Raw genomic sequence first — 18,049 nt, 5'->3', positions numbered from 1 at the left:
ATAATGAAGTTATAACCATTTATATCGGTTCCGGGTTTTCTTTTCGGCATTTGCGTGTGTAAAAAAAACCGTTAAAACAGGCCGACTTTGTCCGCGATTTACAGGCCGACTACGACCCTGCCATAAAATATTTTGATATGGTAAGAATCTGTAGAGGATCTTCTTTACAACGGTACCATTATAATTAATATCGGACGAATAATAATGAAGTTATAACCATTTATATCGGTTCCGGGTTTTCTTCTCGGCATTTGCGTGTGTAAAAAAAACCGTTAAAACAGGCCGACTTTGTCCGCGATTTACAGGCCGACTACGACCCTGCCATAAAATATTTTGATATGGTTAGAATCTGTAGAGGATCTTCTTTACAACGGTACCATTATAATTAATACCGGACGAATAATAATGAAGTTATAACCATTTATATCGGTTCCGGGTTTTCTTTTCGGCATTTGCGTGTGTAAAAAAACCGTTAAAACAGGCCGACTTTGTCCGCGATTTACAGGCCGACTACGACCCTGCCATAAAATATTTTGATATGGTTAGAATCTGTAGAGGATCTTCTTTACAACGGTACCATTATAATTAATATCGGACGAATAATAATGAAGTTATAACCATTTATATCGGTTCCGGGTTTTCTTCTCGGCATTTGCGTGTGTAAAAAAAAACGTTAAAACAGGCCGACTTTGTCCGCGATTTGCAGGCCGACTACGACCCTGCCATAAAATATTTTGATATGGTTAGAATCTGTAGAGGATCTTCTTTACAACGGTACCATTATAATTAATATCGGACGAATAATAATGAAGTTATAACCATTTATATCGGTTCCGGGTTTTCTTTTCGGCATTTGCGTGTGTAAAAAAAAACGTTAAAACAGGCCGACTTTGTCCGCGATTTACAGGCCGACTACGACCCTGCCATAAAATATTTTGATATGGTTAGAATCTGTAGAGGATCTTCTTTACAACGGTACCATTATAATTAATATCGGACGAATAATAATGAAGTTATAACCATTTATATCGGTTCCGGGTTTTCTTTTCGGCATTTGCGTGTGTAAAAAAAAACGTTAAAACAGGCCGACTTTGTCCGCGATTTACAGGCCGACTACGACCCTGCCATAAAATATTTTGATATGGTTAGAATCTGTAGAGGATCTTCTTTACAACGGTACCATTATAATTAATATCGGACGAATAATAATAAAGTTATAACCATTTATATCGGTTCCGGGTTTTACCATAAAGATTTCCGGATAGTTCCGGGTTTTATACCTGCCCCAAATTTTACTTTAGTTTCTTACTTTATCATAATTCCGGGATTTAGACGTTAGCACATATTCATGTCTTATCAATTCGTCTAAAACATTAAACCAGAACAATAGACTTAAGTTTTAAACATGCCTTCGAGTAAACTATGATAAATGTTTAGAGAGTACAAGCCTCGATTATTTATTATAATGTAACCTTTAAGCGTAACCCAAATTCAATTTAGTGGAGTGTATTCTATAACAAGCGTCTAACGTACAGAGTTCAAACATGGCTGCTATCGACCGGTTCGAGTTCCTGTTTCAAGAAGTTGTTAAGGTTTTTGGTGATATTCGGGATGTGTTTGCATATGTAGGAGCTATATATACATCCAGAAAATTGTTGCATATTTTACGAAGGATTTGTGGTTGTCTCAATGTCCATTTCGTCAGCCGACTTTCAGATAAATGTGACCTAGCACAGAAGTTTGGAGAATGGGCAGGTATGAGGCTGCACACAAATAATATTTATGCTATCTGTTGAAAAAATAGCTTAATTTGATGCATAGCAAGTTGAACTCCAAAATGTTAGTTTACCAACAACGTCATTACCTTCATATGCGTCTAGAATTCCACCCAGGAAGGCATGATTTAGCCTTAATAAGAACATGTTATGAGGGTGTGACCCCTTATGTACCATTCCCTTTATGTACCAGTCCCTTTATGTACCACTTTGAGACTTTATGTACCACCTATATATTATGAAGGTGTTGTCCATTCATTCATAGCAGTGTGAATGGGCATTAATATGTGTTGATTGAGTCAAATTTGAGTTAATCAAATATTGTCTTCTACAACATTGCAATTCATTGTACTCAATCATTTATTTCTTGCTATCAGACAAGTTTTGCCAATTTGGAAAAAAAGTTCAATAAAACTGATTAACTTAGTAACTCAGTTCTTACTAAGTAAAATATTGCTAAATTATATGTTAAAAATAAAAATGTAGCAATCTAAATTACATGTACAAAATAATAAAAAAATCTCAATTAGAGTTATAATTGAAATTTTGTTCACATTCATAAATTGTTTTATTTTCAATAGCAAAAATAAAATGATAAAGCTAAAATGAAATGAACCTTATGCAATGGTTACAGTATCTCTAATGAAGACTAATGACACTTTCTGGTGCTCAACAGCTCTAAATTCCCCACATATGCCAGGTGTGAAATGTCATGTTTTTTGAGTAAACATCCCAAACCAAATGGGTCCTTCTTCACAAGTGACACATTCCTCAAATAATTAGACCAATTAACAACAACATTTATACTTTTATACTTTTATTTTATTTTACATAACAATAACATAGTCCAGCACATAATCTCATAACACATTTTCTAAATCAAATCATAATTTTTTATTGTTATTCTGTTATATTGTAATTTTAATACATATATAAATACTTCATACATAAAAGTAGCACATGAAAAGCCAAACACATTTATCATTCACAAAATTGAAAATGAAATACTTTTATTTGATTTTTGGCAAACGGTACAAATGAAAATATACATTAAAGTAGCACATGAAAAGCAAAGAGCATTTATCATTCAAATCATTAGAGGTTTTTTTTCATTTATTGGCAAACAGTACAAATACAAGCATACATCATAGTACAAAAAATAAATGAAAAGTTCATAAAATAAGGGAGTTTATTTTATTTTTTCTTTAAACAACAGTACAAATACAAACATACATCATAGCACATGGGAAATTTAAATATACTTAAATTTCAGGTAAGAATATGAATCATTTATTACTACTGGGGCTAATAATTTATACTAAGACAGTCACTGACACACAAGCTGGCATAAAATATAAACTATGGCAATATATTAGTCTAAATTCATAAATAATATGTCACAAAATACATTTAATTGTGAGCACACCTTCATATTAAACCATGTAATATTTATCTCTATATATTATATATGTGGTACATAAAGGGTCAGATAGTGGTACATTAGTCTAAATTCATAAATAATATGTCACAAAATACATTTAATTGTGAGCACACCTTCATATTAAACCATGTAATATTTATCTCTATATATTATATATATGGTACATAAAGGGTCAGATAGTGGTACATAAAGGGGTGGTACATAAGGGGACTGGTACATAAAGACTATAAAGGGTGACATCCTGTTATGATGTTTCTTTCTAAATATTAGACTTTGTTGTTTATGTTAGGATTTATTGGGATTTATTTGGAATAAGCCTATCATAAACTTAAATAATGCCATAAGGCTTAAAAAGGGGCAGGAAAACTTCTGTAATTAAGAGTCACAGGATCGTAAACTAAGTATACAGTTATTCAAGAGTCGGCCTAGGGTCACCGTTGCACATATGCTCATAGCTACCATGTGTGTAAGTTTCAAGGTTCTAGTGCTAAAAGTGTAGGAGATAGTGGCTAAACAAATGGACAGAAAAGCGAAAATAAATCTAATAAAACATATCTCAACACTCTCAAAATATTTCTTCTACAAGAAATGTTTTTATACATGTAGTTCATGAAATAATCGAAAGATGTAACTTCTGCTGGGAATGATGAGATTTGCCCCCTTATCCAAATGCTTAAATCACTCAGGGTTTTTTGGGTTGTGGGGGAAGGGGCCTTTAGCCCTTATGTGGGGGAAATTTTCAGTTGGAAGGTTTTGTGCTTGAGAATCATTTAAACAAATTTTATCATATATGTATGTAATATATTCAAAAGCCACAATAGCCTATTTTAGATACCAGGATGGGGTGCCAGGGCCCTCAATCTATCAAATCTGCCGCCGAATTTCGGCGGCAGTCCCCCACCTGAAAAGTATACTTTTTTCCCCTTTTGGGGGGAAAAATTCCCCCTAAAAAAAAAAAAAAAAAAAAAAAAAAAAATTTTTTTTTTTGTTTTTTGTTTTTTTAATAGAAAGATATGTCTCAAGATTATTATATCTCAATTCTATTTCAATTTAATCTTATAAACATACTTTATTATGAAAAATGCAATGAATATAGTGCAAACATGTACAAATGTAATAATGAGAGAGTAATTAAAAAAATCCCCAAAAAAGGGAAACGCCGCGAAAATTCCCCCTCCTAAGGGCTGCGGACCCCTTCCCCCAAAGTAGTGTGAGGGCCCTGGGTGCCGTTTCATAAAACATACACTGGTGACTAGAAGCTGATTCTTGTCACCCCAGGGTGGCATGAATCGGCTTCTAGTCACCCCTGGGTGACTTGCGGGCCATTTCAGGTTGACAATGACCCTATGAGCAATAGTAGCCAATGTTTTTGTGTATGCAACTATTTGTACATGTTCAAAGCAATGGTTTGATGTCGTTGGCATTTTTATTGGTTGGAAATGTGCCCTTCACACAGGCAAAAGACATCAATTTGCTTTCAAAAACTCAACCATGACACCACTTATTAATATCCTTACCTTTCCAAAATTGTTGTGATTGTGTTTTTATTCCCCCGAAGGAGGGCATATAGTGATATAGTCTGTCTGTCCGTCACACTTTGCGTTTAGGTTTCGAAAATTGCTCATAACTTCTATGTCGCTTCAGATAGCAATATCATATTTGGCATGCATGTGTATATGGACAAGGCTTTTCCATACGCACACAAATTTTGACCCCTGTGACCTTGACCTTGAACTTAGGGTCCGCGTTTAGGTTTTGAAATCTGCGTTAAGTTTCGAAAAAAGCTCAAAACTTCAAGCTTTTATAGGGGGCATAAGTCATCCTATGGTGACAGCTCTTGTTCTGTACTTTTTTTGATGAATTAATCTTTGCTGAATCGCACTACATTTCCGGATTTTTTAAATAATGCGAAATATATTCAAAAACATATAAAACTAACTCACCCTGTAGAATTATCCTTGAATTTTAAAAACATCCGGTCCTAAGTGCCACCTTGGAAGTAGCATTGGGTCAAGTTAACATATTTTAATGCATTAACAGGGTTAAGTGATCAAATTGGCATTTTATGATTGAATAAAATGTTAATATTTAAAAATTGTATTTTTACCAATTTACGAATAGTGACTATTATGCAATGGTACATCAAAAGTGTGTGCAAGACAATATGTTTTTTCACATCTGTTAGCATGACAGGCATACTTCTTTCTTCTAATAATCAGTGATTTACATATGTTTCACCAAATTTTTGCTAAGACACTGGGACATAGCCCTGCATTTTACTTGATTTTAATGTTTTTGTGTTTTAGCTTAGAAAAGCACAAACAGATGATTGGAATTTTAGGAAAAGTGGTACTGATTTTGAAAATCAGACAAAAGGACATTGTGAAAGGCCTGATATAGGAATAATCTAATGCCTTAAATCTAATCTTAAATTATTATGGACAGTGTGACAACTTTGTGAATCTCTTTGCAGTCATCACAGGAGCCAGTGAAGGAATTGGCTTGGCTTATGCCAGAGAACTTGCCAAGCGTAACCTCAATATCATTCTTATCAGCAGGCGCTTGGAAAAGTTACAGGCAGCAGCAACAGCAATTGGTAATGAGCTTCAATAATGGCGTAACTGTTTATCATTCTTTGATATCTTTAACACTTTTACAGTGGTGACAGGTAGCAGTGAGGGAATAGGGCGTGCTTATGCTAAGGAACTGGCAAAAAGAGGAATGAATTTGGTTCTTATTAGCAAGCCTGAAAATAGGCTGTACAAGGCAGCAAAGCAAATAGGTATCATAAATATTGTTGGTTTTGTCTTTGGCCTCAATGTTCTTGATGTTGTCAGGTGTTTCCTACTTTATATGTCCCCCACCACTATAGTGGGGGACATATTGCTTTTGCCCTGTCTGTTGGTTGGTTGGTTTGTGTGTTTGTTTGCTCCAACTTTAACATTTGCCATAACTTGTGCAATATTTAAGATAGCAACTTGATATTTGGAATGCATGTGTATCTCATGCATATTTTGAGTGGTGAAAAGTCAAGGTCAAAGTCATCCTTCAAGGTCAAAGGTCAAATATATGGGTCATATGGGTTAAAATTGCTCATTTAATGTACACTTTTGCAATATTGAAGATAGCAACTTGATATTTAGCATGCATGTCACATGTATCTCATGAAGCTGCACATTTTGAGTGGTGAAAAGTTAAGGTCAAGGTCATCCTTCAAGGTCAAAGGTCAAATATATGGGGACATAGTGTTTCACAAACACATCGCTTGTTTGTCTTACACTGCATAGGAGAGATTCTTTTTGTAGTTTGAAAGGGCAGACATATAAGCTTATTTTTATTGTAACATCACTCTCATTTTAGCTCAACTGAGCACAAAGTGCTTCGTGTAAGCTATTGTGAACATTCTGTCTCTTGCATTTGTCTTCATGCTGTGTTAAGTTGCAGTGTGCTACTTCAAGCTTGTTACCACCTTAGAGGCCATAATTTTCATCCAATCTTCGATAGAATTTTGATCTGACAAATATAGGTCAAGCTTGAATCAGTGTCACCTGTGTGTAAAAACTAGGTAACAAGGTCAAATCTTAGAAAAATCATGTGACCCTCTCTAGATTTCTTATTTACGACACTATCTTGATGAAATTTCAAGACCAAGCTCAAATCTGGGTAACAAGGTGTCCAAAAACTAGATTGCCATGTTAATTAATATTAGAAAAAACTTGTTATGTCTATATAGATATAAAAACATGTATTGCAAAATCTTTATGAATCTTGGTGACAATCTTTATCTTGACATTTTCCAGGCAGGGTTCCAATATAGGGTACTGGCACTCATAGGTTGCCATATCAAATCTTATGAAAAGTGTAGACACCACACTTATGGCTCAATCTTGATGAAACTTTGGCAGTTTTTTATCTTGGCATTTCTTAAAGCTGAAATTAAATCTTCATATTTTGCGTCGAAAAAATAGGGTTACCAGGTCAAAGCTTATAAAAACTTAGTTACCACTAAGTGACTTTAGAGGCCACACATATGACTCAAGCTGAGTGAAATTTGGGCAGGATGTTTATTTTGACCGTTTCTAGGTTAAGATTTAATCTGGGTCGGGTGTGTCTAAAAATAAGGTTGTTAAAAAAATCGGTTCCCCGCTGAAAGATACATTTTTAACTCTGTCTTGATGAAACTTTGTGAAAATGTTCATCATGTCAACATGATGTCCAAGGTTTTAATCTGGATCACATGAAGGAAAAAGCTAGATCTCAGGGTCAATTCTTCATGATTTGGTGACGGTGAGCACTTAAAGGCCATTATGTCCTTCTTGTTTTTTTATTCTTATTACTGATAATCATTTTTCCATAGCATTGGCTTATCTGCTAAAATTGGAACATTTTATTCAATTTGTCAGATGGTTATTTCCTTGCAACCTTATAGCTCTTAATCTTTCCAGATAACAGAAATGTAGGCTTAGCATAATCTTGTAAGGTTACTTGTTTTAAGAATGAATGATATTGTATAAAGGTATTAAGAATGTGTAAAAAAAAAATATAACAGGGCGAATATGTCCATTTATTATGCCCCCCTTCGAAGAAGAGGGCGGTCCGTCCACCAGGTGGTTGTCAGATGATAACTCAAGAACGCTTGGGCCTAGGATCATGAAACTTCATAGGTACATTGATCATGACTCGCAGATGACCCCTATCAATTTTGAGGTCACTAGGTCAAAGGTCAAGGTCACAGTGACCAGAAATAGTAAAATGGTTTTTGAATGATAACTCAAGAACGCATACGCCTAGGATCATGAAACTTCATGGGTAGATTGATCATGACTTGCAGATGACCCCTATTGATTGTGAGGTCACTAGGTCAAAGGTCAAGGTCACGGTGACCCGAAATTGTAAAATGGTTTCCGGATAATAACTCAAGAACGCATACGCCTAGGATCATGAAACTTCATGGGCAGATTGATCATGACTCGCAGATGACTCCTATTGATTTTGAGGTCACTAGGTCAAAAGTCAAGGTCACGGTGACCCGAAATAGTAAAATGGTTTTCGGATGATAACTCAAGAACGCATACGCCTAGGATCATGAAACTTCATAGGTAGATTGATCATGACTTGCAGATGACCCCTATTGATTTTGAGGTCACAAGGTCAAAGGTCAAGGTCACGGTGACCGGAAATAGTAAAATGATTTTCAGATGATAACTCAAGAACGCTTTTGCCTAGGATCATGACACTTCATAGGTACATTGATTGTGACCCGCAGATGACCCCTAGTGATTTTCAGGTCACTAGGTCAAAGGTCAAGGTCACAGTGACAAAAATCGTATTCACACAATGGCTACCACTACAACGGACAGCCCATATGGGGGCATGCATGTTTTACAAACAGCCCTTGTTTATTTCAAGCTTTGTATTCTTCAAAATTTGAAATATTATTTTAATTTGAATTCCATTATTTATTCCAAATATTGTATGTAAATAAGTAAGAATATATATGGCTAAAAGTCCGTTTACATTTCCCTTTAGGCAAATCTCGCAGTATTGATAATGTAGAATGTATATGATTTGTTGATTATCGTAAAATGAGAGTTTATAAAACGTTCGTTCTTTTATGTTAAGCCATCCATTAAAATAAAAACTAATCATATTTTTTAAATACGATAATTAAACTGGGAAATTTATTAACTTAGTTGTACAATAAATAATTCTTCCCAAAAACACTAATACAGTAAAAACTCTTTTTATGACCACTTCGGTATTACGACCAACTCGCTGAGACGACCACCATTTTTCAGTCCCAATATTTTCCTTCTATATTTCAATGGTCGTTACATTCACTAATTCGACCAACCCGCTAATCCGCTATTACAACCACTTTAATCAGTACCAATGAACGAAATTGCTCTGAATTGACACCCACCAAACGACCAGTAATGTTTACACCTTACTTGATTTGGTGCTGTGGTTCAATCGGGTTTGTGTACAAAGCCATTGTGACCCAAATAACCACAATTGACGACAACTGTTTTTGGCATCGATTTGCGACGCAGGTGATAGATTTTCGGCACTTGTTATTCTTTTTAACCCTTGATTCTTAATTGACTTATTAGCTATTATACTCGAGTATTTGATGAGTATATTGGTAATTGTTTGGTAAACACTTAAAAGATTAAATACGGCAAATAATTTGACAGTTAGGATAACTGAGTAAGATGGTTTTGTTCGTGATGGATATAAAAACCGACCAGTATACCATATCGTTGTTCAAAATGGATAAGCAAAAACGGAAAGACTTGTGTTTAAAAGAAGATTGATTTGATCAACGCGATTGATGGAAAATCTTAACTGCAGTTGGCCGATTTATTTGGCATTGGAAAGACTCGGGTGTGTTAATTGTTATTTTTTTCCGTCTTTCCAAAACGTTCTTTGCTTGGCTCTGTGCTGTCATTTGGTAGTTGGACACGAATCCGCTTTATGAGATTTTTATGCAGCTTATAACTTATTATGTTGTGACCAAACAAAATTGCATAAGCCATAGGAAAAAAAGCGCTATTAATAGACATTGCCCGTTATTAGAAACTCCTGTTTAAGCTATGTTTGAAAAAATATGTCAGATGTGAAATGTTGTCTGCAATCCTTTCTTTTAATTGTATAACTCATTCTAAATGTTTTTATTTTTCCTTTGTAGATTCAAGCTATTCTAAAAAGAACAGCAGAATTCTTTAAGTAAACCTTAAGGTCATATAAGGACGGTGTCATGATGAAAAGTACATGTACATGTTTTTTTCACTTCATGTTTGAAAAGCGGGACATATTATCTTTGCACACTGCATAAATAAATTACTGTTATATTTGATGCAAAAATATTAAAATTCATTGAATATCAATGTTTTTGTATTATCTGTCCATCAAATTCATGAAAACTCAGAATTAAGACCACCTCCCTATTAAGACCACTTTTCAAAAGTCCCACAGGTGGTCTTCATAGCGAGGTTTCACTCTACTTGTATTAAAAAAATGCTTTTGATAGTTCTATTTAACATTTTCTAGAGGTCTTTGCTTAAATTGGTTGAATGTTGTTTCAGTATTATATAATGATATGTTATTTAGGTAGCTGTGTTGTTTCAGTCGCATAATGATGTGTTATTTAGGTACATATATCTGTGTTGTTTCAGTCACATAATGATATTTTATTTAGGTATCTGTATATTGTAACAACTGCAATTTGAATCGTCAGGCAATGTATTATTTTATCACCTTTCTTTGTTTATGCGTTAAATGTTTTGGCATATAGTTTAGAATGCAAGTATTAATTTTTTTGGTCAAGCAGAAAGAAAATAAATATAATAACTTCTTGTCTAGATATTATTGGATTTGCATTACTTTGATAATAATGCAATTAATTATTGGTGACTTGCACGAATCTATTATCATTTTATTTATGACACTTTGTAATATTCGATTGGACGTCATTTTGACAATGTTTCATCTTATTTAAAAAGGTATTATACTATATTCTTACATGATGCAGTACATTCTGAATTTCATTTTTAGCTCATGAGCTATAGTCATCACCTTGGCATCGGTGTCTGGTTAAGTTTTGCGTTTAGGTCCACTTTTCTCAGAAAGTATCAATGCTATTGCTTTCAAACTTGGTACACTTACTTACTATCATAAGGGGACTGGGAAGGCAAAGTTAGATAACTCTGGAGTGCATTTTGACAGAATTATGTGCCCTTTTTATACTTAGAAAATTGAAAATTTTGGTTAAGTTTTGTTTTTAGGTCCATTTTATTCCTTAAGTATTAAAGCTATTGCTTTCATACTTGCAGCACTTACTAACTATCATAAGGGGACTGTGCAGGCAAAGTTATGTATTTCTGACTGGCATTTTGACAGAATTATGTGTCCTTTTTATACTTAGAAAATTGAAAATTTGGTTAAGTTTTGTGTTTAGGTCCACTTTATTCCTACAGTATCAAAGCTATTGCTTTCATACTTGCAACACTTATTAACTATCATAAGGGGACTGTGCAGGCAAAGTTATCTAACTCTGACTGGCATTTGGACGGAATTATGGGCTCTTTATACTTAGAAAATTAAAAATTTGATTAAGTTTTGTGTTTTGGTCCACTTTACCCCTAAAGTATCATAGATATTGCTTTCATACTTGGAACACTCGCAAACTATCATAAGGGTACAGTAAAAGGACAAGTTGCATAACTCTGGTTGTCATTTTTACGGAATTATGGCCCTTTTTTGACTTAGTAACTTTGAATATATGGTTAAATTTTGTGTTTTGATCCACTTTACTTCTATAGTATCAAGGCTATTGCTTTCAAACTTCAAATACTTTCATGCTATCATGAAGTTACTGTACCTGGCAAGTTGAATTTTACCTTGACCTTTGAATGACCTTGACTCTCAAGGTAAAATTATTAAATTTGGCTAAAATTGCCATGACTTCTTTATATATGATAAGATTTGATTGATACTTTGACAAAACTACTCTTACCTGACATACCAAAATAGACTCCACTCAAACTATTCCCCGTGCCCCCCCCCCCCCCCCGAATCCCCCTCCCCCTAATTTTTTTTATTGTTGTTATGATCAACTCACAAATGACCACCACACCCTCACACTCTCCCCCCCCCCCACCCCAGCCCCCCCCCCCCCCAATTTTTTTTTTGAAACAGTTAAAAAACACAAATATTTATTTTTATTATTTTATTTTTTAAATACGGTCCGACCATCGCACACAAGAATCCCCTCCCCATCCCCCCCCCACCCACCCCCCCCTATTTGTTTTCAATTTTTTTCTTTTAAGATCATCTCACAAATGACCACCACACCCTCACACTAGTATAACCCCCCCCCCCCCCCCCCCCCATCCCCCCCCCCCAATTTTTTGTTTTGAAAGGGTTAAAAAAACACAAATATATATATTTTTATTATTTTATTTTTGAAATACCGTCCAAACCATCGCACCCAAGAATCCTCGCCCCCCCCCCCCCCCACAATTTTTTTTTGCATTTTTTTTTCGCATTTTTTTTCGCATTTTTGGAAGTTAATGTAATAAATGTCCACACCCCCACACTATACACCCCTGTTCACTCCACCTTTCCCTCCTTTGTGATTTAAATTGAGAGTCCCTTCACCTTTAAAAAGAAAATAGATGAGCGGTCTGCAACCGCAAGGCGGTGCTCTTGTTGATCTACAGAATAAACCATTCAAAAGAGTCCCTAATAATCATCACAGAATATCATATCATAATAAAGGGATCTTGCTGCCTGTCATAATAAGGGCCAAATGTGACAAATTTTAAAAGTGGTGATAAAAAATTGTTATATCCCCTTCAAAGGAGACGGGGTATATTGTTTTGCACATGCCAGTCGGACCGTTGGTCGGTCTGTCCACCAAATGGTTTGCAGATGATAAATCAAGAACAATAAGGCCTAGGATCATGAAACTTCATATGTTCATTGATCATGACCAGCAGATGACTTTTCTCGATTTTCAGGTCTTTAGGTCAAAGGTGAAGGTCACAGTGACTTGAAACAGTAAAATGGTTTCAGGATGGTAACTCAAGAACCCTTAGGCCTAGGATCATGAAACTTCATAGGTACATTGATCATGACTGTCAGATGACCCCTAAATAATTTCAGGTCACTAGGTCAAAGGTGAAGGTCACAGTGACTCGAAACAGTTTAATGGTTTCTGGATGATAACTCAAGAATCCTTTGGCCTAGGATCATGAAACTTCATAGGTACATTGATCATGACTGTCAGATGACCCCTAAATATTTTCAGGTCAATAAGTCAAAGGTCAATGTCACAGTGACTCAAAACAGTTAAATGGTGTCTGGATGATAACTAATGAATGCTTAGGCCTAGGATCGTGAAATTTCATTGGTACATTGATCATGACTGGCAGATGAACCCTATTGATTTTCAGGTCACTAATCATCTTGATATTTTGTCTTAACATCGATTTTATAGATATCTTGGACAAGTTTGAAATTGGTAATGGTCCGTGGACAAATATGGCCGCCAGGGGGTGGGGCAGTTTTCTTTATATGTATATAGTGAAAACATGTGAACTGTCTAGAAGACACATTTTTAGCCCAATCTTCATGAAATTTGGTCAGAACATTTGTTTTCCGGAAACGACGGTTGAGTTCGAAATTGTTTTGGTTCGGTTAAAAAAAAACATGGCCGCCAGGGGGGGGGTCTTTTACCATATTTTTACATGTATATAGTAAAAAAGCTTGTTTGTTTTGCCTAATCATCATGAAATTAGGTCATCAATATTATCAACAGTTCCGATATTTTGACTGAATCCTGCCTTAGCCTCTATGAAGACATAGTAGTTTTTAGCCCAATTGCTAAGCCTATTGTTAATTACCTTAGTGAATAATTTCCCCTAATTAAACATACATAAATTACATGAAATGTTTATCTTTTTTGTGAACAATTTCTTAGTTTGATGTGTTATTCCAGACTCACTTGCTTTGTTCAAATCTTCAAGTTGTCCATTCTTTAGCAAACTTTTTATTCAAATACAGCCATTGGATCTGTAAGAGTTTGTTGTTACAGAGGAGGAATTCCATGTTAAAACACAGTGTGTAGCTGTGGATTTCTCTGTTGGCAAGGATACTTATAATGTGATCTGGGACAAAATAAAAGACAAGGAGATTGGAGTTTTAGGTAAGTAATTCTTTGGTTTATGTGTCCAGATGTGATCTTATTTTAAAGGCTTGCATACAATATGTATGGAACTTAATTTAATGCCCTAATATTTTATTGAAGCATAACAAATTCAGAGATTCTTATAGCTTTGAACAAGATTAATAGTGTTAACTCTACAGTTAACAACCTTAAAGGGGCCTTTTAACGTTTTGGTCAATTGACAAACTTAAAAAAGTTGTTTCAGATTCGCAAATTTTTTGTTTTAGTTATGATATTTGTGAGGAAATAGTAATACTGAACATTTACCATGCTCTTAATATCCATGATATGCATCTTTTGACGATTTGAAAACCTGAAAATTATAAAGCGTTGCAACGCAAAAAGATTGAATAATTTTGAAAGTTCTGTTGTTGTCGTTATATTTTGTGAAACTAAGGGGATTGCTTATATAAAGTAAAAATATGCATTCCTACAAAGTATGAGCACGGATGGCCAAGTGGTATAAGTGGAAGACTTTACTCCAGGACTTAAGGGGTCAGTGGTTCGAGCCCAGTTGAGGGTAACTTTTTTTTATTGTTTTCTTGTTGGTTTTTTGTCCCCTACCGGTTTCACCGGAGAGGACTTATGGTTTGCACTCTGTGTGTCCGTCAGTCTGTGAGTCTGTCACACTTTTCTTGATCCTGTAATAACTTTAAAAGTTCTTAATATTTTTATGCCCCCTTCGAAGAAGAGTGTGTTTATTGTTTTACTCATGTTGGTCTGTCCACCAAATGGTTTCCGGATGATAACTCAAGAACGCTTAGGCCTAGGATCATGAAACTTCATAGGTACATTGATCATGACTGGCAGATGACCCCCATTGATTTTCAGGTCACTAGGTCAAAGGTCAAGGTCACAGTGACTCGAAATAGTAAAATGGTTTCCGGATGATACTTCAAGAATGCTTAGGCCTAGGATCATGAAACTTCATAGGTACATGTACATTGATCATGAACGGCAGATGACCCCTATTGATTTTCAGGTCACTAGGTCAATGGTCAAGGTCACAGTGACTTGAAATAGTAAAATGGTTTCCGTATGATAACTCAAGAATGCTTAAGCCTAGGATCATGAAACTTCATTGGTACATTGATCATGACTGGCAGATGACCCCTATTGATTTTCAGGTCATTAAGTCAAAGGTCAAGGTCACAGTGACTCGAAACAGTAACATGGTTTCCGGTTGATTACTCAAGAATGCTTACGCCTAGGATCATGAAACTGCATAGGAACATTGATCATGACTGGCAGATGACCCCAATTGATTTTCAGGTCAAAGGTCAAGGTCACAGTGACTCAAAACAGTAAAATGGTTTCCGGATGATAACTCAAGAATGCTTACGCCTAGGATCATGAAACTTCATAGGAACATTGATCATGACTGGCAGATGACCCTTATTGATTGTCAGGTCACTAGGTCAAAGGTCAAGGTCACAGTGACAAAAAACGTATTCACACAATGGCTGCCACTACAACTGACAGTCCATATGGGGGTCATGCATGTTTTACAAACAGCCCTTGTTTCATGAAATTTGAAACATGGATAGATGGCAATAAGGGCATTATGCACGTCATTTCATGTGTTCCTACGTCAAAAATTCTGGTTGCTATGGCAACAAATATTAGAAATATATATATATATATTTCTGACAATGGTGGAGCCAGTAGGGGACATATATTGCTTGGCAATAGTCTTGTTAGTGGAGATTTTTAGGTCCAATGTTTAAATTTATCAATATAAAGCATTTAATGAAATCTTCAATGCATGCCAAAATCTCTGAAAAGGCCCCTTTAAAATATTTTCTGAGCTGGAAAATGTACTTAGCGTGGTGTGACTGTTGTTTAGGCTTTTTTAGTTGGAAACCTTTGCATTTTGAAATTATTTATTATGCCCCCCTTCAAAGAAGAGGGGGTATATTGTTTTGCAATGTCGGTCGGTCCTTCTGTCCGTCTACCAGATTGTTTCCGGATGATAAGTCAAGAACGCTTAGGCCTAGGATCATGAAACTTCATAGGTACATTGATCATGACTGGCAGATGACCCGTATTGATTTTCAGGTCACTAGGTCAAAGGTCAAGGTCACAGTGAGTTGAAATAGTAAAATGGTTTCTGGATGATAACTCAAGAATGCTTAGGCCTAGGATCATGAAACTTCATAGGTACATTGATCATAACTGGCAGATGACCCTATTGATTTTCAGGTCACTAGGTCAAAGGTCAAGGTCACAGTGACTTGAAATAGTAAAATGGTTTCCAGATGATAACTCAAGAATGCTTACACCTAGGATCATGAAACTTCATACATGTAGGTACATTGATCATGACTGGCAGATGACCCCTATTGATGTTCAGGTCACTAGGTCAAAGGTCAAGGTCACAGAGACTCAAAATAGTAAAATGGTTTCCGGATGATAACTCAAGAATGCTTACGCCTAGGATCATGAAACATCATAGGTACATTAATCATGACAGGCAGATGACTCACTAGGTCAAAGGTCAAGGTGGTTTCCTGAGGATAACTCAAGAATAATTAGGCTAGGATCATGAAACTTAATATGTACATTGATCATGACGGGCAGATGACCCCTATTGACTTTTAGGTCACTTGGTCAAAGGTCAAGGTCAAAGTGACAAAAAACGTATTCACACAATGGCTGCCACTACAACTGACAGCCCATACGTGGGGCATGCATGTTTTACAAACAGCCCTTGTATTATATGTTTTGTTTGCAGTTCTTCTCAACAAAGATTGCACCATGTATTTATCACTATTTTAGAATGTTGTAAAATATTGTCTGGTGGATGTGTGTTTCAGTAAACAATGTTGGTGTCATGTATGATTTTCCACAACTGTTCCTTGATGTTCCAGAAGAGGTAAGGTCTGTTATTGACTTAGCTTTGTTAATTTTGCACAATGGTATACATTATACTGTTCATATAGTCTGGGTAATTTATGTACATCAGGCGTATTTTGTTTTTATTTGAACCTATACTTGGTGTTTGTACATAGATCTTGAACATGCTCTATCCTATACATGGTGACGGTGTGTGTACATAGATCTTGAACATGCTCTATGATCAGAGCCTCCTGAATAGTTACATTTGTATCATGATGGACATCATATTTATAGAATAAGATTAGAATGACTTACCATATGTACCAATAACCAGAAAGAGATATGGATACGTGCATGGATATAAAATAAGGCTGTTTTGTCTACTCCCTCATCTGCAAAAAAGGTAAAGGTCACACTTAGAGGTGTTAGGTCAGAGTTTGATACGAAGCAGCTTTTCAATATGTTTGCTTTGTCATTTATAAGGCAATATTTTGAAAACACTGCTTGAAAAGAACACCTTTGTGAAGATGGCCTGTTGTGTGTTACGCCAGTTCTGTTACCTCAAAGGTAAAGGGCATCACTTTGCGGTCAATTTCATTCTTAAGCACTTAAAAAACTATAAAATGACTCAATTAAAATCAATGTTTCACTGTCAGGTGAAAGTTTAAATTCGGTCATAAAACAGCTTTTCCAGACTTTTTTTTCATAATTCGGCATGTTATTTAAAAATTTGCCACAAAAGTTCATCATCTGGAGAGGTTAGTCAATGGTCATGGTCACATTTAAAGGTCAAAGGTTAAATTTAAGCATTCATCATGCATTTATAAAATACCACACATGTTAGGCATGCGAAGTTGGCCTGTGGCATGAAACAGCTGTTGCCTTAGTTCCAAGGTCAAGGTAACTACTAGTTGTAAAAGGTTAGTTGAAACAGTTACTTACAGGTCAGATGAGCATTTTTGGCAAAGTACTGTTTGTCTTCTCTGTCCCTTCATAATTTATCATGCAATTTAAAATCTTATGTTATATACTACATGTTATTGACTAAAAATGTTAACCATATGCAGAAGATAAGTCACACACATACAAATTCCTTGACCCAATTGAGCAAAAGTCATGGTCACTCTTTAGGTCAAGCGCCAAATATGTGCAGTTTGTTTAATAATTACAAGAATTATTAACAATGTTCTCAACATGTTGCAGATGAGCATGTACCTAGTTTGAATACCAATATAAAATTAAAAACATAGAGAGTCTGTTCAA

At 35.4% G+C, this 18,049-nt stretch overlaps 1 protein-coding gene across 2 annotated transcripts in view; it reads left to right on the top strand.

Moving 5' to 3' along the window:
- The first annotated feature begins 1,510 nt into the window (after positions 1 to 1,510).
- LOC127871942 (inactive hydroxysteroid dehydrogenase-like protein 1) overlaps positions 1,511 to 18,049 on the top strand; it is a 29,540-nt gene continuing 13,001 nt past the window's right edge. Inside the window, exons 1-4 of one of the 2 annotated variants that reach the window (XM_052415244.1) lie at positions 1,511 to 1,755; positions 5,876 to 5,998; positions 13,817 to 13,927; positions 16,765 to 16,823. In XM_052415244.1, coding sequence (XP_052271204.1) covers positions 1,545 to 1,755; positions 5,876 to 5,998; positions 13,817 to 13,927; positions 16,765 to 16,823 — 504 coding nt within the window. In that variant the 5' untranslated portion in view covers positions 1,511 to 1,544. Of the gene's footprint in view, positions 1,756 to 5,689; positions 5,813 to 5,875; positions 5,999 to 13,816; positions 13,928 to 16,764; positions 16,824 to 18,049 lie in introns of both variants that reach the window. The other variant, XM_052415242.1, reaches the window with a different exon arrangement.

Source organism: Dreissena polymorpha, chromosome 1 (assembly GCF_020536995.1).
Source record: "Dreissena polymorpha isolate Duluth1 chromosome 1, UMN_Dpol_1.0, whole genome shotgun sequence".
NCBI classification, from domain to species: domain Eukaryota; kingdom Metazoa; phylum Mollusca; class Bivalvia; order Myida; family Dreissenidae; genus Dreissena; species Dreissena polymorpha.
Note: the sequence above shows the minus strand (reverse complement) of the source record. Positions and strands in the feature narration are given on the sequence as shown.